The 22775-nt window shown below is 46.7% G+C and overlaps 1 protein-coding gene across 3 annotated transcripts; it reads right to left on the reverse strand.

Moving 5' to 3' along the window:
* Window positions 1-293: 293 nt before the first annotated feature.
* Window positions 294-22695, reverse strand: cbfa2t2 (CBFA2/RUNX1 partner transcriptional co-repressor 2). 3 transcript variants are annotated; one of them, XM_035152756.2, is made up of 11 exons: window positions 22192-22695; window positions 10175-10333; window positions 9785-10026; window positions 9555-9644; window positions 7416-7600; window positions 7079-7332; window positions 4962-5047; window positions 4432-4624; window positions 3260-3328; window positions 2896-3086; window positions 294-2059 (listed from the first exon to the last, which is right to left on the reverse strand). In XM_035152756.2, the coding sequence occupies exons 2-11, from the start codon at window positions 10305-10307 to the stop codon at window positions 1712-1714; spliced, it is 1791 nt and encodes a 596-aa protein (XP_035008647.1). In that variant the 5' UTR covers window positions 10308-10333; window positions 22192-22695; the 3' UTR covers window positions 294-1711. The 3 variants fall into 3 exon arrangements, with proteins under 3 accessions (XP_035008647.1, XP_035008646.1, XP_035008648.1); XM_035152755.2 differs by having other exon boundaries at window positions 22583-22677; XM_035152757.2 differs by lacking the exon at window positions 22192-22695 and adding an exon at window positions 12849-13137.
* Between the last annotated feature and the right edge of the window lie 80 nt (window positions 22696-22775).

Consider the following 22775-nt stretch of genomic DNA (forward strand, 5'->3'; position numbering starts at 1 on the left):
TCCGTGTGGAGTTTACATGTTCTCCCCGTGCCTGTGTGAGTTTTCTCCGGGTACTCCAGCTTCCTCCCACAGTCCAAACACATGTAGATTGGGGCTTATGGTCTGTGTAGGTGTGAATGTGAGTGTGAATGGTTGTTAGTCTCTGTCTGTCCCAGTTGTATCCCGCCTCTCGACCACTGTCAGTTGGGACTGGCTCCTGCGACCATTAAAGGATCAGCCGATCAATGAGATGACCTTCACTCCCACCCCCCATCTTCCGAGTACAGTCACAGAACAAAAGAAAACCATTCTGAAACATTCTATTTCTTTATTTCATTTTATGATAGTTTTTGTTTTCATATGAAGTTTTTATGCCTCATAACAAAAGAAACGTGTTTGAAGGACGAAGGGGGAAAAAAAATATCGTGGCTCACAAAATAAAGGCATTCTCTCATAATATTCTTTACAAAGTCATCTTACACCGAACGGAAACCAGGACGACGTCTCAGCTGTAACAGTAGAATACGATACATCAAAGTTCTGCACTAAACGTCTGACTTTAATCTAACTGTGACAAAAGAAAAGAAAACAAAGAATGATCTGTACACACACACACACACACACATACAAGCTTAGCTCCTGAGATTCTCTGTGGGACAGAGTCACCGCTCTAAACCCTGCACTGCAGCACCAGCGAGTGTTTTTCTTTACAAATGTCTGATGGGAACATTGCGGCGGCGGAGGAGGATTTGCAGCGACGTCTGACCCTGTCGTTACACGGCCGACGACGTGAACAAGTGCCAAAATGAAACTGCAACAAGAACAAAGTCAAAACTGGGTGTTTCTGCCCTGAATCGTCACAACCACCGTCACCTTCACCTCTGTGACGAGGTCTGCTGATCAGGAATGAATAAACGACAAGACAGTTCCCACTCCAGCTCATTGAACATGTGTATAATTATCTGTTGTTCACGAAGGCATTTACAGGCAATGACGACGACTCTCTCTTTAGCGACCGGAAACTTTGGTGATGCAGAAACCGTGTTGTGATACCCGAACACTTCATTTTTTTAATATTGCTTTGACGGAACGGAATCGTATGATTTACAATAATCACTGACGGCACGACCATTTGACACGAACATAACAAAACCTGGCGAGCAAATGTTTTTACGTGTACAGGAAAGCTGCAGAGACGGTGTTGTGTCGTCTGCTGTAGGGTTTCTCCTACAGGAGGAGGGCCGGTGCTTTATGGCTGGTACTATTAAACTGTTTACATTGAACACCACCACCTCCCTATATTAAAATCTATACACAACAACGTGAGAATATCAGCTGAGGGGAGGCGTCTTTCTCTGTCTTGTCTCCTTTTCGTAACTTCCTCCGCGCAGCCGGAGATAAAGTGAGATCTATCGACAGTCTTTCCCTCCTCTCGCACGTCCAAGATTTGGGGTTTTGGACAAAGACGTTTCCATCTGTTAGGAGAGGATCTGTTTTCCAATGGATGCGTTTGAGACGAGTCCGTCTGTCCTTTGCCAACGCCTGCGTCCCAGTTGACATAGCACCCACAACAGTCATCCATAATCTGTCCCTGTTTTATCTGCCAAAGATTATGATGAGAAATCTGTTATCCTAACTTAACCCACATGTAGCTCCCACATTGTGCTGATTCAATTCCTCCCCGTTGAGGAAGAGGATCGGTGACGAGTTAACCACTGACGTCCTTCGCCCTCTAATGTCCGTTCGCCTCGGGGCCTGAGGCGGGGGTGGAGGGGGTGGAGGAGCGAGAAGCGACCGAGGCCTTGTCGCCACCAGGACTGGAGACCGAAGGCGCGCTGTCGGAGGCCTTAACCCCGGCCAGGCCCGCGGGGGACCCCCTGGTTGCTGCCGCTGCAGAGGCTGCAGCGGCCACCCGGCTTGCTGTGATGGCAGAAACGGATTTGGGTTGAGCCTGAAGTCCCGGGCTGCAGATGAGGTGGTGCCTCTCCCAGTCTTTGTGCTGGCAGAAGGAGCCGCAGTAGCGAGCCGCGTTGCAGCCGCTGCACGTCTCGCTCGCCTTGCGCCCACAGTTCCAGCAACACTGAGGAGGACAGGAGGGACAAGTGTAAGTTCTCACATGCAAGTCTGTGTCCTCAATGCACTGAATGAAACAGAAAATTCCTTAAACTTGTATTTACTATTTCTCTGGCCACTTGGGGGCAGTGGAAACAAGCTAAACACAACACAGAGACACTTAAAGGGAAAGTTCCTCAGACACGTAGCAACATTAGCATTCGGTTTGAGCCCAGCCTGATCTCCACTAACTCTTGAGGGAAATATCTCTTTTCAGTTGTTAAATGCTCATCTGCATTCAAAAGCCAGCTGCTAACGAGCCATTTACTCTGCTGCTCCGTGCAGCAAACAGAGGGTGTTAGAGGAATTAAGCCTCCTGCATGTGGAATCAACAGCGCAGACGAAAGTTTCAAGCAAGAAAACCAAAAGAATGAGCTCAGAGACAGAGAAACACTTTGAGGCCTGAGTGATATTTTCGTCCACTAAGAAGGTTTTGTTTTCAGCAGGATTACATGAAAACTGCCGAACGGATTTCCATGTAACTTGGTGGAAGGGGGGGATTTTGGCTTTTGAAGTCAAAGAGTCCGGATTTTTTTTGGCATTTTTTCTTTTTACATTTTTACCAATTTGCCGGGCAACAATTCATGGATCTTGATGAAATTATCAGGTACATTTAGTGGAGGGGCCTCTATGAGTCTGTGCAATTTGTTGCACCTCGATTTAACTTAAAGGGGCTTGGTGAGGTGATGTAGTCATGTTATCCATAGTTAATGCAAAAAATATGAAATTGGTGAAGTTTTTTGAGTCTCCCTCTTTCTTGCAGAACTCCAAACATACTGCACCACCTCCTGAATCTGTGCTCACCTCACTGGAGTCCTCCTGTTCGTTGATGACACTGACGGCGTCCTCTTGAGCCTTCTTCTTTGCATCCGCCAGAGTCTTATCCATCTTCGCCCTTTCTGACGCGATCATCTCAAAAGCTTTCTGCTCGGCCTCGGCAACGGCTTTCTGAACCTCGTCCATGGCCTGACGCTTCACCTCGTTCACCGCCTCTTCTGCACAACACGGGAGACAAATATTTAGTGTTAGCTCACCTTTTTTAAACTCTCTCAGTAAAAACAGACATTCTCTGTATTCTTAAATAAATTGTGATAATCTTTAAGTCCAACAAAACCTATAGCAGCATTTCGTTCAGTTATATAAATTGTTATTTGAAGGTTTTTCTTACCAGCTTTCCTCCAGATCTCATCTGTAACGTATGCTGAGCCTGGCCGTGGTGCGAAGTCACGCTGGGAGTCTGCAGCAAAGCAGAGACAGAAGGGATTAGCACCTGTCAGGGCTTATAGGGATATGAAGATTGTTGAAATAATGGTTCGGTACGGCTCAACAAAGGAACCGGGTGCTGACAAAGAAAGAAAAGCCGAAGAGGCAGGCTCTGTAATCAAGTCTTTTATTTTGTCTTCGACGCAAACAAGTCTGCACATCGAGAACCAGTGAAGTAGTTGATTATCAGAGTCTTGGACTGATCTGAGATCTGACAACTTTAGAAAGGAATGTGTTTGGCTTGGAGGGAAATGCGGACCAACAAGCTGTGTCAACATTCTGTCTCTTCCCTCCAATCCCTCTCTCCCTGCATCGCAGTTCATTACTGTGTCGCTGGCTCATCTCCTCGTTCTTATATCCTCCGTCTCACCCCCGCTTTCTCTCTTTTCCTTCATTTACATCCTCTTTTTTTTTTTTCTATCAACCAAGCCTGCATACACCCCCACTGCAGTCTTTCTCCGCTCGAGCCCAGGCAGGCGGGCAGGCGGGCTTACCGGCTGGGGGCCCAGATGGTGCTCTGGCGAGTCAGCCAGTTCTGGGTCTCTGAGCCTGCAGGACGGCAGGACGGCCCTTCTGTGGCCGATATGGCCGAGGCCTGTCCTGGCACTTGTCTGTGACTATGAACCAGCAGGGGGACAGTGAGGCTGGCAGTCAGAGAGAACACTGCCAGTACACAGCAGACTGGGGGACAAACTGTGGGAGGACTTGCTAACAATGTGACTTGGGTGCAATTCTTCTAATGGCCACTTGACGGTGTATGGAGTGCTGCATAGACGTGAGGCCTCGCAGCAACATGTATGTTGACCTTAGATTCCAAATCATTCAGAATACATAAGATGTTTGGATCACGATTGTAACAGACTTGAGTATCAACATGTCCCCTCGCTCTGATGTTTCTCTACACTCACTATAAACCAATCTATGGACTAAATAACATATTTCTGACCCTTTTAGTCTTCTCAACTAACTGATTTCCAGAGATTTGGCTTCATCCTGAGTCATGTAGCAATATTCTCAAGTTTATAAAAAACTAAATTATTAGTTTCTGCAGCAGTATTTGAAGGTACTTCTACACACCTGACTCTGCAGAGTGGGGGCTGTGTGTCTTGGAGAAGGGAGCGGAGCCCGAGCCTCCTTTGCGTGGGTCCTCCTGCTCGCTTGAGCGTCGCCTCCAGTAGTTGAGCTCCTCGCGATCTGACTCCTGGCACCGTCTGAGCACGCTCACTGACCTCCGTGTCTTCTCCACCATGTCCACAATGCAGTTCAACACCTGAGGACACAATAAGTTGTTGGCTGAGTCTTCTTGTGTTTATTAAAGAATCTCAAACTTGAGGCAGCTGTGTTCACGCTATCTAACTTTTATGGGGATGATAACATCACAATGGATCTTGCGGCACAAACACTGTAAAATACGTATTAACCCTTAATTCCATTTATTAATAAACCAGATTGGTAGCGAAACATAAATATCCAGTTGACCTTTGGATCTAAAGGGTTGTGAGAAAATAAAACACTGGTGTGCTGGGGAATGCAGTAAAACTAATTACATTTTACATTCCTTCAGTATCTCAAGCCATTAGCAGTCGTGTACATGTCTGCAGACTTACATGGTCCAGATGCCTCCATTCATCAGCCCACTCTCGGTCTGTCAGTCTGTGGTCCACCGGCTCTTCACGGTAACCCCCGTTAGTTCCTAATTAAAACACACGATAAACCACAGGTCAGTGTCATTAATATTTGTCTTAATATGAGAGAGGCCACAAGTGATAGTGAGAGTGAAAGATGTGTGTTAAGATTTGAGATCACTTCTTCATTTCACCACAAATTATTTGGGACAGGAGTAACATGAGTTTAAAGTTAAAGGCAACACTGCCGTACATAAAAAATGACAGTAATGACGTAAAGTAAATGAGGAGCAAAGAATAAAAGTCAAAAAGATGTGAGATGGACCGAGGGATCGGGAGAGAGAAAGGTGGGGTGGAGGAGAAAAAGAGACGCCTGTGATGCAAAACAGACCCCTTAGCTCCCAGAGCCTGAACACATCTGGAAGTCAGCTGTCAGCCACACACACACACACACACACACACACACACACACTCCCCAAACTTCTCCCCTAGCACCTCCCCTCCTGGAGCTCACAGCATTCCAGTAGGGAGACACTCAGGCTGAGTGGAGTGGCTCCACTTCTAAACACAACCAGCCGGTCTGACACTCAATGTGGACCATTGCAACCACTAACCACACACACACAAACACACACACATCTGATTTCAGTTCAGCTATTACACAATGCTATGACTTAAGCAATATTTAATTGTACATTTAACAGTAATAATAGTTTGCACACGCAAGATTGTGCTCATGTAGCCCAGAAACATGTTGATGCACAGCCTTACGCGAAGTCATTGCAGTAGCACGCACGCACACACAAAACCACGATCTCTTAAAACTGAGAGGGAACCAGCCAACAAGAGGCCACATACACACTAGGCCTGCTGAAGAGTATACACACACACACACACACACACACACACACACACACACACACACACGCACACACACACACACACACACACACGCACACGCCTTCCTCTTAACCTCTTCCCTACTCCTGGTTCTCATCAGTGTTCATCAGTTCAAAGCCATGTGGACTGACTGTGTTTATGTGTGTGTGTGTGTGTGTGTGTGCGGGGTGCGCCTATGAGTTAAGTGGCGGCAGGCGGGCGGGAGGCTGTCAGACAAGGGACTAAGACCTCGTAAACACTGCACCTCCACCATGAACATATCAAGGTATGTGTCTTTATGTGTGTGTGTGTGTGTGTGTGTGTGTGTGTGTGTGTGTGTGTGTGTGTGTGTGTGTGTGTGTGTGTGTGAGAGCCTGGGTCTGTGAGCTACTGCTGTTTCCACTGTGTGCTGACAAGCCCCAAATGGAGGGTAGATATACACCAGAGTAGATCCAACCCTCGCTGCCTGGACAGTATGGCACTGTTTATACACACGTGGACTCCAGAGGCATATGGGGGTGGCTGCACAAACACGGAGACCACCCGTTATCACACACAGAATATGATGTGTGTGTGTGTGTGTGTGTGTGTGTGTGTGTGTGTGTGTGTGTGTGTGTGTGTGTGTGTGTGTGTGTGTGTGTGTGTGTGTTTCAATGCAGCCATTTATTTTCTAAATGTCTTTACCAGCCCCTTGCACTCACAGAAACTGGCTCAGCTACATGACTGTCAGTGTTTATGTGGTTTGTGGATTCCTCCAGTAATGAGTTGGCATGCGTTGATAACTAATGTTATGTCCTGTGGGATGTATGAGACTAGAACCTATAGTTTGTTAAAGTTTTCCCCACTAGCTGCACGACTTCAACACAACTTGTTCAAGGTAGGAACGCTGCACCTTTATTCCGACTCACTGTTCTGTATAGAAGTTTGGGATGGGGCTTTATTGCTCCACCTTGATGCCGGCAGCGGAGGTAATTACAGAGCTGGATTGATTGTCTGAGTGAAAGGAGGAGCCAGCATGGCGGTACAGATGCTGCAGATGTTGTGTTTACACATCTGGGACACTGAAGCAAAATGCCAGCTTGTTTGGTTCAGCGCAAACAGGCAAAGCTGACATAAGGAGGGGTCTCCTAACGGCAATATTGTGCGATCACTAATAAAAGTGGCTCATCACATCATCGGCAGTAATGTGAAAGGAGTAACTCTGGGTTTGCGTCACGTACCAGGGAGCCTGGGTCTGTCTTTGAGCTCTCGGATCTCCAGCAAGCGCTGGCTGTGCTCGCGGTGGAGGATGTGCGGCGCTGCGATGTCGTCCAGGGCGTAGTGCTGCAGGGGAGGAGGGGTCGGGTGGAGCTGGGAGTTGAGGGGCATCGGGTGGGCGGGGCTGTGTCGGGGAGCAGGGCTGATGGTGCAAATTCGTTTCGCGGCCGGCTCCATGGCTACGGGCGGACGTTCGTGGAAACCGTTCTCTTTCGCCCTGAGAACCAAATAAAAACATGTTAACGTACGTCTCTACAAAGAAAAGGTCTTAACAGGGACTTTTTTGAGCTTTAATTTCACCTGCTGGGGCTGTGTCTCTTCATGGCAGCATCAGGAGGCTCCATCAGCAGCTCGGAGGAGTCTGGAGAGGAGGCGAGGGTGGTGCTGAGCAGGAGGTGCTCGTGCTGGGACAGGTACTGGGCTGGGGTTTGCTTGGCGGCCCGTGCACAGTGGAGCAGCTCCCTCTGCAGCAGGGGTAGGTTTGCCTTGATAGAGAGGGGGGAAATTGTAATGTTTAATTTCAAATTTGCAAAATAAACTCAACACCGGGGAGAAGCATTATTGTACCAGTCTAAAAGTTTTGAAAGTCATAAATACAAATACTCATTCAGAGGCACATAGAATAGTTTTAGAGAAGAGAGGGGAGAAGACAGAGCTGTGCTTCATACACGAACAGCAGAGCAAAGTCAGTCTCGTGGGGAAGATACTTGGCTGGGGCAGGAATTAAAGGAGTGGGGGTACTGACTCCTTGAGGTCTGGCTGTGGGGCTCAGTGTGAGTCTGGGTGTTGTTCTGCGGCTGCCTCCATGGTGGCTGTGGTTTCCCTCGCTCAAATGAAAAGAGGCTGAGTTCTCTAAACTGCTGCTGGGGCTGGCGACTAACCCGTGGCACGCAGGCACGAGTGCTGAGCGCGATGCGTCGGCCGCAGCAAAGACGTGCAGGATGTTACCGCGGCTTAAAAACATTTCAAAACAAATGCTACACAGGCTCCACTTCCCCCCCCCCCTCATTCCTTACCCTGCTTTCTTTTTTTTTTATATTCATCTGTGACTGTCTCTTTCGTATCTTTCCATCTCACTTTTGTTCCCTGGACTTCCTTAATTAGGAACAGACCCCGGTGTGTTTGCAATTACACCACTTCCTCACTCCCTCTTCTCTCCTAAACAACCATACCATTCTCGTTTTGTGACTCTGACCTCTTCTCCTGCTCACACAGCACTTCCAACCGTCATCTTTCAAATTCTGTAAACCTAGACCCCGTTCCCATCTAATCTGACCTTTACTGATTTCTAAGCACAGCGTCTCTCTAACTTCATCCCTAACGACGCTACCATTTCGGCTCTGTGTGCTCTCGTCCTCTTTTGCCCGTGTCCCATGCTCCCCGGCCTCCTTTCCTTCCCTGGGGCCCCAGACAGCGGACACATGTGCTGTGTGTCAGCTCGGCAGAGGGCTCTCTGGGGTTCAACGAGGCAAATGCTGGATGCTAGATCGGCGGCGCCTTGGCAGCTGAATGCTCTTTTAACGGGACAGCGGCTCCATATGGCACACACTGCAACCCATAAAAAAGGGAAGGGAACACTTTATAGGCATGTTTCACACTTCCGAGTTCCCACTTTTCCCTCTCTCTTTTCTCTCTTTTCTCTCTTTTCTCTCTCTCTTTCTCCTCCGCTACCTCACCCCTTGACTTTGTCCATCTGTCCGTTTCTTCGCTCTTTCTCAAGACTTCTCCCAGGAGTTGGAATTAAGTTGTGCGGACCCCGCCCGCCCCCCTTTGTAATAAATTAGCAGAAGGAGGGGGAACAGAGGTTTCTTGTCTCAGCGCTCGCAGACAGACAGCTGGAGGGGCTCCAAAGGTGAGTAAGAGGTAAGTGTGGAAAAAGAGCAGATTTCGACTGCTTGAAGTTACAGCGGTACAACTCGCTGAAGATTTATGGGCTGCTTTACTGAAGGGGGCTCCTAAAAAGTATACACTTGCAGACTTCACTGGTTACAAAAGGGGCTCGAGAGGCAGTTTAACACACACACACTCATCTGTTGCTTGTCAAGTCAACATGCAAATCTTAATAGCTACTTTGAACCGCTGAAAGGCAGTTTATTCAATTAGGAAACCTACACAGAGGCGTATTTATAGACCTCTGCCATGTATCCTGGAAACATCGTAATATAGTGTTAATGAATCTATTACATTTCCATCACCATGACTCACGAGCTGTAATGTGATTGGCTGTGGATTATTCAGATCATGCTGGATGAGGGGTATGTTGATGTCAAGGACCTTCTGTTTATCACTGGTTATTCGGTCATTAATCGTGCGGCTGAGACATGAGGGGCTGATGGGAAGGTGACGCTACAGTCACACAGGCTGTATGGTTTACTGAGAGGGGGGGAGAAACAAGGAACTGACCCAAGAAGGTGGAAAAGAGGATGGAGGAGAGTTTACCTTGAGAAAAGGAATAACGAAAGGCCGTAGGGGAAAGTTGGTGGCCTCCTGAAGTCGTGAGTGAAACTCTTCAATGGTAACTGTGGAATTCTAAGAGACAGGGAAAGAGAAATTTCAAATAAATTAATTCTAAAAATCAAATTTGTGCAGCAGCTGATGTGTGAAAATGTTGTTTTTTTACAAGATACAGCTTCATTTGTTCGTCTTTCGCATGATAACAAAGGACTCACCACGAGGGCCAGCACTAGGCTCCGAACGCTGTCTCCGATCTCGGGGGAGATGTCGTTGCCAAACTGCTGCAGCGTGGTCAGGAAACGTTTCAGCTTGCTCAGCTGGCGAGCCCCACAGGTGGCGGGCAGCTGCTGGTTTGCTAGCGATGAGGACGAGGAGGAGGACGGTCCGTTGCTGTAGCGCTGCGGCGGAGATGGCACTGCGTTCAAGGTTGGCGGGGAATGATGATTCCCGTTGGTCACTGGGGATTAGAGGTGAGATGAAGACGGGATTAATCAGGGAGGGAAGAAAAAGCAAATAGCTCACAGGAACTGATCCATAAGATTAGGATTTAAGCTATTAGTTTTAGCTTTTCAATACAAATGATGAATTTAGGAATGGACCCTTACATGCTGTGGTGGAAAAAGAGGCCGGTCGAGGGCCGCTGGGGTTGACAGAGGGCAGGGGGGGCATCGTGAGGCTGCTGCTGCTGCTGGGGGCTGATCTGGAATGAGTCTTAGCATCCACAGGAGAACCGGGCATGGCAGGGCTCTTCTTCTCTCTACTGTCTGCACAAAGAGGAGGAGAAGAAGAAGAAGAAGAGAGGTCAGCCGAGGGTCGAAAACCAGAACACGTAAAAGAATAATGTCCTGCGAACACAGCAGTGGGCGGAAATCAAAACCAGATTTTTACTACTGAAGCACAATATTTCCAGAGAGAGTTCCCGTATATTCGCTTTTTCACAATCCACTGCTGTACAATTGTCTGTATATGGAGCAAACAGCACAAACAAGGGTGTTAAATAAGTTCCACTATTTTTCTAAAACTCATTAAAGTGTCAGATAAGTAAATAAATACGACCACTTTAACTTTCCCCATCAGCTCACTGGTTAAAAAAAATAAAAAAATCAATGCAAAAGCAATAGGTCTATAGTCACAAAAGAAATGCCCGCCCCCCCCCAAAACCACTTCACATCATACAACACATACTGCCAGGGCACCCCCCACCACCCCCCGACCCCATCAATGAGCCAGATGTCTAAAGTTTAGCCCCTCACTCTGAAACCATTCAGATCAATAACAGAAGAAATGCTGAAGGAGCCTATTGTGAGGGGAGAAGAATGCCCCCTCTTTGAGCTCCCCACAAAATGCAGGCGGGGACACACGAGAGAAAGGGACGGGGCTATTTCACGCTTTACTAACAAGATCGGCGAAGCTTTTGAATGTTAAACGCAACTTCTCAATATGCTTTTGCCGCTGAATGAGACCACCAGATAAGGGGTCTGAAGAAAGTGGGATAGGGGGGGCGAGCGATATGTGGGATCAGAAGCCGCCTTTGTCTCCCGGAGACCCATGAAGGCTGGGTCCCGTCTCCATTTAGAGTGGATCAGACTTTTCTAAGAACCAACGATTAATAGACAAGCATGGCCTCGCGGGTCATGGGTCAACAGAGAGCAGCTTTTTAAATGTGGTTTCATGGCTTTAAGGCTTTGGCTTCAATGGCACTCTGTATATCTTTTTCACAGCTATGAACTCTGCATGGCCTTGAGCCACAGGGACCCAGTTTATAAAGACTTAAGATGGGAGTTTAAGCCGTCGGTAGGTAACGCAGGAGAGCTGAAAAGAAAGGAACAACGCCTGTTAAGTGGATAGAAACATATTACAATTGTGAGAGTAAAAATATGTTAAAAAAAACAAACAATGCTAAATTAATTCAGTTCAAAGTTAAATAACAAAAATATGTGAATTAACAGTCATCCACAGATATCTTGAGAAGGAATCTCCCCTATTTCCGCGAGTGCGTCTATACGACTCGTCTGTCATGTCTGTGACAGCTTTAAATGCTCCTTCCTTCCGTTCCCCCCCCCATCTCTCTCCCTCTGCCGCGTTCCCTCTCAGCCCTGTGGCCTGCCTGCCATCGCTCCACCTGTTCACCAACATGGGGGGGCAGGAAGGAGGGATCTACGCAGACATTTGGATCGTCATGCCCGCCACACACACACACACACACACACACACACACACACACACACACACACACACACACACACACACACACACACACACACACACACACACACACACACACACTCTGCCAGTGCACCGCAGGAAGCAGCCTGCAGCACACACACCCACACCAGTATCAAAGATCTGCACACTCCGTCCGTATGGCCAGGAAATTAGACTGACATCTCAATAACAGAATCAACGGGGCATATGGCCTTAGTGTCAACACTGTCACCATGTAAACAACTTCATATATACAACAAGACCTCGGATTGGGGTATTCGGATTGTGCTATGTATTCACAAGTTCTTTTGTTGACACATCATCAACATGTCACCAGCAGCGAACATGAGTTTTCTGTCCAACTCGCCTGTCATCCTCGTAAAGCGGGTTTTTTTTGTAAAAAAGACGCTGGTAGGCCTATTGTGTTTGACAGACAGGCCGCAGAATTAAAACAAGCACAACAGTCGCATGCGTGTGCATCCATTTCTGCACGGAGCTGAGAAATTAGGTTGCAGCTGCATCCACGCAACCTTAAGATGCGGAGTGGTCTGTCGTTCGCCTCGTCTGAGGTAATGGCCATAACAGGAGACATCAGGTGTGGGTGTGTGTGTGTGTGTGTGTGTGTGCATACAGTGCTGACGGCCCGTAGAGAATTGCCTCTGCTCGTCAATTAAGACAGCGCACATAGCCGGATGACTTCATCTGGCCTGCGAGCACCTGAGTCCACTGTATGCAGTCACAGGACTGTCAGGGGAGGCAGCTGTCACCGCAGCCACAAAACACACACACACACACACACACACAGGGTGCACAGAGTGGTCTGATGTTAACTCAGGTGAATATTGTCTTGGAGGAGGATGTGGGCTGTTTGTCTGGTCTAAATGCCACCTGTCATCTTGGCTCTAATGGAACAAAGGGAAGGCACACAAAGCTCCTGGCCGCACATCCACAGGATTACATGCAAACGCCACAATGCATACACACGACACTTTGAAGCAGAGGGGAGGAAACTGTGAGCAGATCATCACACTGAATCTAACGCTGATGAAAACACAAACATCCATCTTCTCATACCGTTCTGGATGCTCTTCTCCCCGACAATATTGAGATATTAGGTTTTACGGCCTCGTACGTTACTCGGCTCGACTTATTTGCTTTCTGCGGCGGTTGTTATTGCAGGGATGGAAAAGTAAAGTGCGTCTGTGGTGATGGCTGTTGTTGCTAACCAGGTGTTCCTTGTTTGTTCAGCTCAGGTGTCGCTCGTCTGCATTCAAACCTTCAGCTGCCTGTAATTGCCTTGGCCTCTGCAGGTGATGCAAAGAGACAGAGACAGAGGCATCGTCCAAAATATCTCACTAATCACGATATCTTGTAGTGGTGTCCGAATGTTTAGTGACGTTTTTTTATACCCTAATTGGTGCACTTATTGTTTCCCACAATGCATCATGGAAAGTAGTGTACAGCCGATGGCCACTGACTGAGCAATATAGACCATCAAGCATTGCGCTCGAGGCGGAGAGACGACATCAACAAGTTAATTAGTCATTCAACATGTTTTTTTAACCTTAAAGTATAAATACTAAGTGCGAAATAAACATTTAAAAATTACTCTGGGATTTTCCAGTGGCCGACGTTGTTGATGTTGTACGTCATAATCCTGCGACAATGATGTCATAACGAGTAGAGTCCGAACGCAATCATTAAATAATGAAATCCTGAGACGACATTACGCCAAATAAAATGCAGAGGACGTTCGTTTAGCTCCTCAAGTAAAATTAGGATCATGGCAGTACAGAAAAATTACACTTGATGTGTAAATAAATGTGTTCAGCGTTCGGGTTTATTAAGCTCATTGTTTATCTGTAAAGTTTAAAGGTCTACAGCTTTGAGTCATGAGCCAAGTGTGTGTAGTTGTAGCCGCGCTGCTATCGCGGTCCTGTTATCGTAGATGAGGTGAGAGAAGACGCGACGCAGACTGGACTCATTTATCAGTGAGTGAAAAAGAGATAATTCATGTTATGTGCGATGCTACAGCTATCAAAACAGCTTGATTTCTAAATTTTGTGGAACACCTGTTATTTACCAAGACTTAGTCAAAAAGATAATGATAAGGGACGTTTGGCCAAAGAGGGAATTTAAGCTAATTTAGCTTTCTGTCCAAAAACAGTATTAATCCAGACATAATTTAACAACTTAATTAAATTAATTATCGTATATAAAGCATTATTGATTGTACATTGTACAGAGGGCAAAATAATCGTACAAATGCGATAATTAACTAAACAAAAAAGCTGTAGGCTATTTCGATAAAAGTGTAAAATAATTATCCTGCAGAGACATCTGAAACCAATGTGCAATCTCTCCATTTGAATAAGTAATAGAGCGCTCATAAGATTAAAAAAAACACTTCAACACAAAACGACAGGGAAACATTAAAACGATCCCAGATATTTGTAAGAAAATGAATATTCAGGAGTACTTGTCTTGAAGCTGAGGGCAGAAAAGGGACAAGCTAACAGGCCCCTTAGCACCCATGCAACTGATGGGCGCTCCTCCTCCTCCTCCTCCTCCTCCTGTACCATATGGATCTAATCGGCCAAGAGCTGGCCAGCTGGGACCTCCAACAGTCACCTGTGAGGGAGGAGGGGGGTGCAGAAGGGACTGCTGGAGCCTCCTCCGCGAAGCCAAGGCTGCCCCCTCCTCCACACAGACACACACACACACACACTTATCTGCCGTCCCTCCAAGGAGAGGGGAGGGAGAAGGAAGGGGGGTGTAGGGGAGGCACGAGGCGGCTGAATGCAAGCGAGTGGACTTAAATGCCGCGGAGACAAAGGCTGCACCTGGTCCCCGTCGGTCCACACACACCACCACAATACAGCACACATCTGTTCCTCCATCCTGCTCTCCCTTCTGACCTCCACCCACCCACACACACACGCACACACTCACACACACACAAACACTCACTCACACACACACACACACACACACTCACACAACCACTCACAAAGCAGATAATTCAACAGCGCACGGCCTCTGTGAGTCTGTGTCAGGTTGCTGTTATAACCCTACAGCCACACAACAGTTTCAAGGACTTAAGTATTTAAGAGAGTGTGTACGGTGTCCGATTCCCGTAAATCAGGAAACTCGTGTCCCCTCTGCTAATTTCAATCAGCTTAATTTGCGTTATTGCTCTCTGGGGGTCGACGCCTCATCCACGGTTGCCACGGCACAGTCGCCTCACTTCCACTTGAGCTGTCATCAGATACGATTTGTAACGCAGTTGAAAGTAAAGTGGTTCGTACAGTTTAATCAAAGGCCTCATTTTCACAAACATACTTTACTCAGGACAGGTCATTTGAAATAAATCCATACATGCATCTTACTTTCTAGAAATCTCTATTTGTCTGTATTTAGACTTTATCGACAACTTTAAACTTGGTAGGTGAAATGTTCAGGACATCAGAAGTGCGATGTGTTTTGAATGAGCGGTTGTCGAGACCCCAAACCCAAATACCACTGCAAAAACAAAATATTTTTTCCATTTAACATTAAATTAAATTTGTTCCTTTGGTGGTTGCACGGTGAATTGGACACATTCATGATTAGTATTACATCTAATTTTATTTGCACTTTATTATTTGTCATCTAGGGCCAAAAAGTTGCTTTTCAATTATCACAGTAACAACTTTGTCGAAACCGTTAAACAAGCACCCATGGGAGTAAGAAATTAGTCTGCAATTTAGAGGCGCCAGAGGTAGAGAAAGAGGGATGCAGAGAGGGATGGAGGATGGGAGGGAAGGAATAACAAGGATAGAAAATACTGTTTTCATTTGGTTTCATCAGAAAGACAAGGCTGGTTGTCAGACTCCGAGCCAGGCTGTTTTTCTTGGCTCTCATTACCACCTTCCAGCCCTGTAGACTATTTGGACAAAACCCAATATCAACACTCTGCTAGGGAGGGGAGAGATGGGGAGGTGGCACGGTTGACAGTAAAGGGGGGGAGAGTGGAAGAAAGATGTATACAAGCAGAGGGCAAAAAGGTGGGGGGAGACGGAGACGGAGACGAGCTTTGAGGAGGAGAAATTGGCAAAAACAGAAATGGAGGTGAGGGAAGGTGAACAGAAAGAAAAACAGAAAACATGTATGTGACTTCCAGCCGCACATGTGAAGAATCACAGATGTGTTGCGAGAGTGAACTCCTCACATTTCCCCGAGACGGAGCGATGATGAGAAAAGCCCCCACATAACCTTGTGGCTCAGTGGGATGATTAGAAAAACACTGCTGTAATCCAGCGTGCCACATAGTGATGAAAAAAAAAAGAAGTGGGACCCAGGGATGGAATTGTACTTAGTGGCAAAGGGAGAGAGAAAACGATGAGGGGACGGCAAGGCAGACAGACGGTGTCCATAAAAAACTGAGAATGAGCAGTAAAAAAAGAGGCTCGGTGATGTGAAGCTGGGAGAAGGAGGGAGAGGACGTCTGGCAGAGACTGGACAGAGCGGGACAACGAACAGTGTCCACGTGTACATGAGGTCGGACCGAAGGAGGAATACACTGATGAGACGTTTGTGACCTTACAGACACCTCAAAACAACATTGCCTGTTGAAGTTTGGAGTCAGAAACGACCAGACCAAAACTATAAATGACTCCAGTGCCTGTAATTTCTTTTAACTTTCTGAAAGCTTCCATGTCTTGGGTACAGGGAGGAAACACACAAACCATAACTGCAATGAAAATCGTCGTGTAAACAGCCATAGTCATAAATCCAAATCCAATAACATAGCGTATGACCCATAAAAGTAATGGCAAACTAGTATACCGCCCAACAGCCCCCTTTACATTCTATCAAGCATCACCAAGTTTCAGACACTCATAGATATCAGCTCCCTAAACATGACTGAATTTCTCCATTCATGAATTATTCTCAGAGAAATCAATGAAAATCTTAGCAAAATGCAAAATAAAATGAAAACAGATTCTTGGATCCACCCCCTGATCCGGAGCCACACCAAACTTGAATGGGTTCCTCTCGGACCCATATCGTATCCTTCCAGCAAGTTTTGCCGTAATCCTTCCAGGAGTTTTTGCGTAATCCTGGCAACATACAAACAAACGCACACTTAAATATAACCTTCTCTGTGCAGGTAACGTAAAGGGTGGAACAATAGTTTGTATTGTGTGTTTTTCTTCAGTCTCTGCTACAGGGCTCCACTGTCATTGGGTTAAAATGAGTGTGTGTTATTCAGTGTGGTGCAAACTTTAAAACACACACGCTCGCGTCCCACACAGCTGGGTCACGGGGGATAGAGCTGGACGTGGATGTGTCATCATGTGTAAGTGTGTGTGTTGGCCCCATTTACCAGGTGCTAGGTTTGTCATCGGCTGAGCGGAGAGAGAGGACATTTATCCCTGAAGTAGCACACACACACACACACACACACACACACACACACACACACGGACACGTACACACCTGTGAAATGGCCGACCCGAGCCACATGTGCACTCCCACCCACACAAATAACAACTGTGACATAACCGGGACAATTCGAATCCGTCAATCGCGACCTTCAACCACAAAAGCTGTGACACACACACAGACACACACACACACACACATTTACCCAACTCTCTCACACCAGCTCCCACTCTCCGAGGCCAGTAGATTATCTGCCTATCTGGTTACAACCCTTCTCACCTCTCCGTAACAAATTGGTTAGTCTGCCCATCAATCATCGTGAGCCTCATAATTCTTTAAAGCCAAAATCGCCACGTGAAAAACAATCCCCTCTCGCGTTTAAGGACGCATGACCGTTAAAATTATGTCGAGTTGTCTTTATTTTCTTTTTCCCATGCACATTTCATCTCAGGGCGAAAAAAAAATCCCACAATGTCAGAACAGACTTATACAGCCCCCCCCCCACCCGACTAACGCTGAAGATGTATATCACCGTGTCTGTCTGGAGGATTAAGACTCTGTGGCTCCTATACGTTCCAAACCCAGACGATCAACTGCGGCCAGGAAAAAAAAAGTGTTTTCCCTTTTGGAGACATACAAACGCAGACACTCGCTCTTAACTAGAAAGTTACAGTAGTCCATTAAACTAAATACGAGCTGGAAAACAAAGCGAACATTACGGCCCGGCCCGTTTCAGACCAGGTGTCGGAGAGGCCTCAGCAGCCGAGCGGCCTCGGCTCGGGTCCAACCAGATGTTGAGCTCAACCCCGAGCCCCGCAGAAGACTTTCACATTACACTTGACCCAGACGTCCTCCACAATGACTCAGTGGGCTTTTATGTTTATGTTCACTTACTGACATTTATACTAACTTGCAGTAATTACATACAACAGCTACTCATAATGAAGAACGTGAGTTTACTTGAGATTCAATTGATGGACGTACACAAGCTGTTAAGGATATCGAGCTGTTTCTCTCACCAATTTAACACTGAAATTTGTTTGTGATTCGTCTGTCACATATATTTATATTATATCATTTTCTTTCATTTCCCAAAGTGGACGAGACTTTGCAACGCTCACATTTCTGACTCAAAAAAAACTCAGGAAAAACATGATTATCATTTATCATTATAATACTAATAAATAGTGTCAGACCAATATCAGGGAGTAACAAATTTCTGATCACCGATCTATCAGTCATAATTTGAAGAAATGATGATTGTCAATGCCAATGATTGATAAACAACCAAATAAAGAGAATAAACATAATTTAATCTTATCTGCATTGTTTATTCTGTAAAATAAAAGTTTCCATATTGGCAAAAATAAAAACCAATATGTCTGGGAAAAGGCTCCAAAATGGCCGGTTTTATGGCCAAATGATAAATCGGTCAGGCTCTACCATAATAATTCTACTTGGTGTATTGTAATTATAGAAAAGAAATTATCCTTTCTCCAAACATGCTACAGAGAAGACTATTGTGTCGCCCTGGGGGGTTTCGGGGAGACAGGGAAATAAAGCTGAGAAGTAAGAATGGTCCCCAAACGGAGCTGCGCACTAGTTTATCCCAGCAGAGCACAGAGAGACAGATAAGTCAAACAAAGAGGCCAGCTGTGCTCAGAACAATGAGGAGAACGAGACAGAGATAGTGGAGGACGAGTGTGCGGTTGGGAATGTGTGGGCAGTGGTTTGTTTTGATGGGGGGGGGGTTTTGACCGCACATATGTTTAAGAACACGGTGTATTCTTCGTATACGTGCAAAGGCGTCTTGGTGGTGATATACTTTTCACTATAGTTCCACTTTTCTACCACAAACAACATTCTGGTGTGTGAATGTAAGTCAAGTCTAAAAAAAAGGGGTTTAATCTCTGTAAAGCAAATTATAGTTGCCATTTGCTTTTTGTTTGTGAAAATGCAGTGATTTGTCAGCGCTCACTCAGAAGGAGGCCGAGGGAAAGGGAACGGAGAGAGAGAGAGAAAATAATGACTAAGACAGACAATTCACAGAGAGGGGCAGCACCACCCATTTCTTATCCACCCACACACCTAACAACCCGAGCACAGGAGTTTTACTTCTTTATTTCTCTCTCTCTCTCTGTAGCAGCTTTTACCTTTCAGGGCTTAGCGTTGGAAATAAGGTTTCCAGGAAAGTGCAAATGCATCATGTTGCTTAGGGATTTCACAGAGGTTCACGAAATGTCAATGTTTCCTCTGTCTGTCTGCGGCGCCTTGATTGAGCATTGGAAAGTGTAGCTTTTAGGCTCTGTTACATAATATTAGTGATATTAACATTTAAATAACCGGAGAGGTGGTTTTGCTGAAAACCCTGAGAATCAACAGAACGCTGCTCGGCACAGATTTTGATTTTTCTAATCTACATAAGCCGTTTTCATGACTGGAGGGTAAAATCTGGAGAATCGGCTACGGAGTTCACCCTCCGTTTGCCTTTCACACAGGCACAACGCAGAGGGAGGTTTTTCCGCAATCTCAATCCAGACCTTGGATTGATCCGTTTGAAGACTTCAGTCGTGGTCGTTTTACAGCCTTTTAAGCATGTGCCGGCACTCCTCCCCGTCACACCACACCAGCCCCGTAAATAGAGGTCTTGTCTTGGGTCAGCGAGTGTCTCTCTCGGGGCAGCAAAGGGTCAGCGGAGCCCCCGCAAGAGACCTCTGACTCGTGCACTTGGCACAAGGAGAGGGGCTGCCACACAGTGTCAATGGGGTTGCAATGGGAGAGAGGAGGAGGAGGGGGGTGCAGGTGGCGACGCTCACTGACACAGATCTGTCTGTACGCTCACTAACACACACACACACACACACACACACAGGGCTATTTACATAGTCAGCAGACGTCCCCCATGATGAAACAATCTTTCAGAGTGCTACTTGTAGTGACTGAGCGGTTTCTGTTGAGTAAATGGCCGAAACCCTTTCATGTCCAGACACACACACACACACACACACACACACACACACACACACACACACACACACACACACGCACACACGCACACACACACTGAACCCCTGGGGCCTGATATCACAGTCCTCACAACTGGAACTAATAGAGTACTTCCTGAATCATACTCTTGAAGCAGCTGCTCTATTCTGTGTGAACGTGTGCGTGTTGAGGACGGGGGATGAATTCTTCTGATAATAGTGAGCCAGGGTCATGGTGGTCTCAATCTATTTATTACCACACTTTGAGCAGAGACTCTCGCAGCTGGGATTGAGGTCAGCGGCAGAAAGTTATTAAGACATGTAACCTTGTACTACGGCAGACACAATGTCTACAAGACACCTGGTACACACACTTACACACACACACACACACACACACACACACACACACACACACACACACACACACACACACACACACACACACACACACTCACCAAGTACTGATTGAAAACGTATAAAGCGCCATCAGCCACTGGGAGTGAATGGAAGTGAAATTTATGAATAAAAAAAGGATTTGAAATGTCACGTCCTCGATCTTTGCACAGACAGCAGAGCGAACACACAAGCTCGCACAGACACAGAACAGTGGCTGCTGTCAGGAGGGAGACAGTGTCCAGCGGAGCAGACAGGGGTCTCTGGTTTGAGTCTCTGCAGCCGACAGTTAGACGCTCCTATCTCCCTGATGGACCAGCCTGGCCTGGCGTGACACTAGCCAGGTCTCTCTGCCTTTTCTCTGTCTGCTTCTGCTTCTACTGCACACACAGACACAAACACACACACACACAAACACATTTTCTCCTTCAAGGTAGACGGCCAACGAAAAGGTGCAGTCGCTGGAGTGACTCGTGCGACGGTGTGACATTTGCACTCGGTTGGGTTCCAGCCTCCCACTGATGTCAGTGTTGTGCAACATGTAGGCACAGCATGAAAGACAGACGCAGCAGTTTCCCTCCTCTTCCCATATGTCTGTGCAGCAGATGCACACGTCTTCTTTACCTACTTTCTTCTGCTCTGTTTGCCATGTGGAACAAAAATCCGATTCAATTGCAGCTGATCACGTTGCTGGGTTTAGGGAAGCTTTTTTTGTTTTGCTTGAAGCGTGGGTCTTAGTTATGGAGGAAAGCTTTCTCTCCTTCTTTCCACTGGTGGAAGCAAACAAGGGCGTCAATGGAAAAACAAAGATTATCTGATATAAAACAAAAAGGCACTCAAGCCCTCGCATTTAATCAATTTATGAAATTTAAGAATTACAGAATTTGACCAAATGTATCCGTTGACTTTTTAGTCGTTTGTTGGTCATAAGGAGATTCTACCATGTTTCCTTGTTTTCATGTTATCCCCCTTTTTTGTCAACAAAAATCTAATTTAAAAATGAGGGAATTTCTCTGTTTTTTTCCCTCAGTGTTTTTCAAATCCCTGAGACGTTGGATTGCCAAGCAACTTAGGCAGAAAGTGGACCCCTGATGTTCCCACATGAGGCCGAACATGAGCAGTTCAAAGGTTAAGGTGCATTTTTAAAAAGGAGACGGACAGAAAAGGGGGAGATTCTGGATTATCGCCACACAGCAGCCCTGGGAAACAATTCCTCCAATCCAAACAACTTCTCAGTTACACACAAGAAAACCCACTCCTTAGCCTTTTTTCCTCCAAAACCTCCAAAAAACATCAAGACCACTGAGCATCAACACAACACACCGAAGGTCTCAACAACAATCAGTGCTTTGTCCATATGGCAGCAGAAGTTCTGTGGGCACAGAAGCACAGACGCACACATTCATCCCTCCTTCCTATACCTCAGTGGACGAGGATGAAAAGATGAAGAGATAAAGAGGAAAGGATGAGGCACCATCTGTACAGTACGGAATTAGGTTGGAACACACACACACACACATGGACACACACACACTATGCACATACATGCATCAGTAGAAGGAGGTAAACACATTCTGCAGTGACACACACACACACTCTTCTCTTCCTACCTCCTCTCTAGTAGAGTCCACTCCTGAGTCCGTGGAGAAAGTCAGCTGCAGTGTGGTGCTGTTGCTCTCTTATCCTTTTTGCCTTGTTGTGTGTCTCTCTCTCTCGCTCTCTCTCTCTCTCTCTCTCTCTCTCTCTCTCTCTGACTCCACGCCTTCATATGTCAGGCATGTGTTTGCATTCCCACATATGTGAGCTCCAGTGCGGCGGAGGCCAGAGCCAGAGACGCAGATGGCACCCAGATGGAGACAGATCACCGAGCGGACCAGCACAGCGCTGCACGACACACACACACTCACACACTCACACACACTGTCTCTCTCTCTCTCTCTCTCTCTCTCTCTCTCTCTCTCTCTCTCTCTCTCTCTCTCTCTCTCTCTCTCTTCTTCTTACTTTCTCTTTTAATCGGCCTCCTCTGTTGCATTGATTTCATCTAACTCTCTCGCTCTTCGCATCCTCTCTCGTGCTCACTCTCCCAGGCTCTGACTCCCTCTCCCACCCTCTCAGTCTCTCTCTCCCTCCTCGCCTTTAGCTCCTCCCCTGTTTTCCCACACACCGCCCTCCCCCTCCTCTGTTTTCGTGGGCC

The sequence above is a fragment of the Hippoglossus stenolepis genome, chromosome 3 (genome assembly GCF_022539355.2).
Source record: "Hippoglossus stenolepis isolate QCI-W04-F060 chromosome 3, HSTE1.2, whole genome shotgun sequence".
In the NCBI taxonomy this organism is placed as follows: domain Eukaryota; kingdom Metazoa; phylum Chordata; class Actinopteri; order Pleuronectiformes; family Pleuronectidae; genus Hippoglossus; species Hippoglossus stenolepis.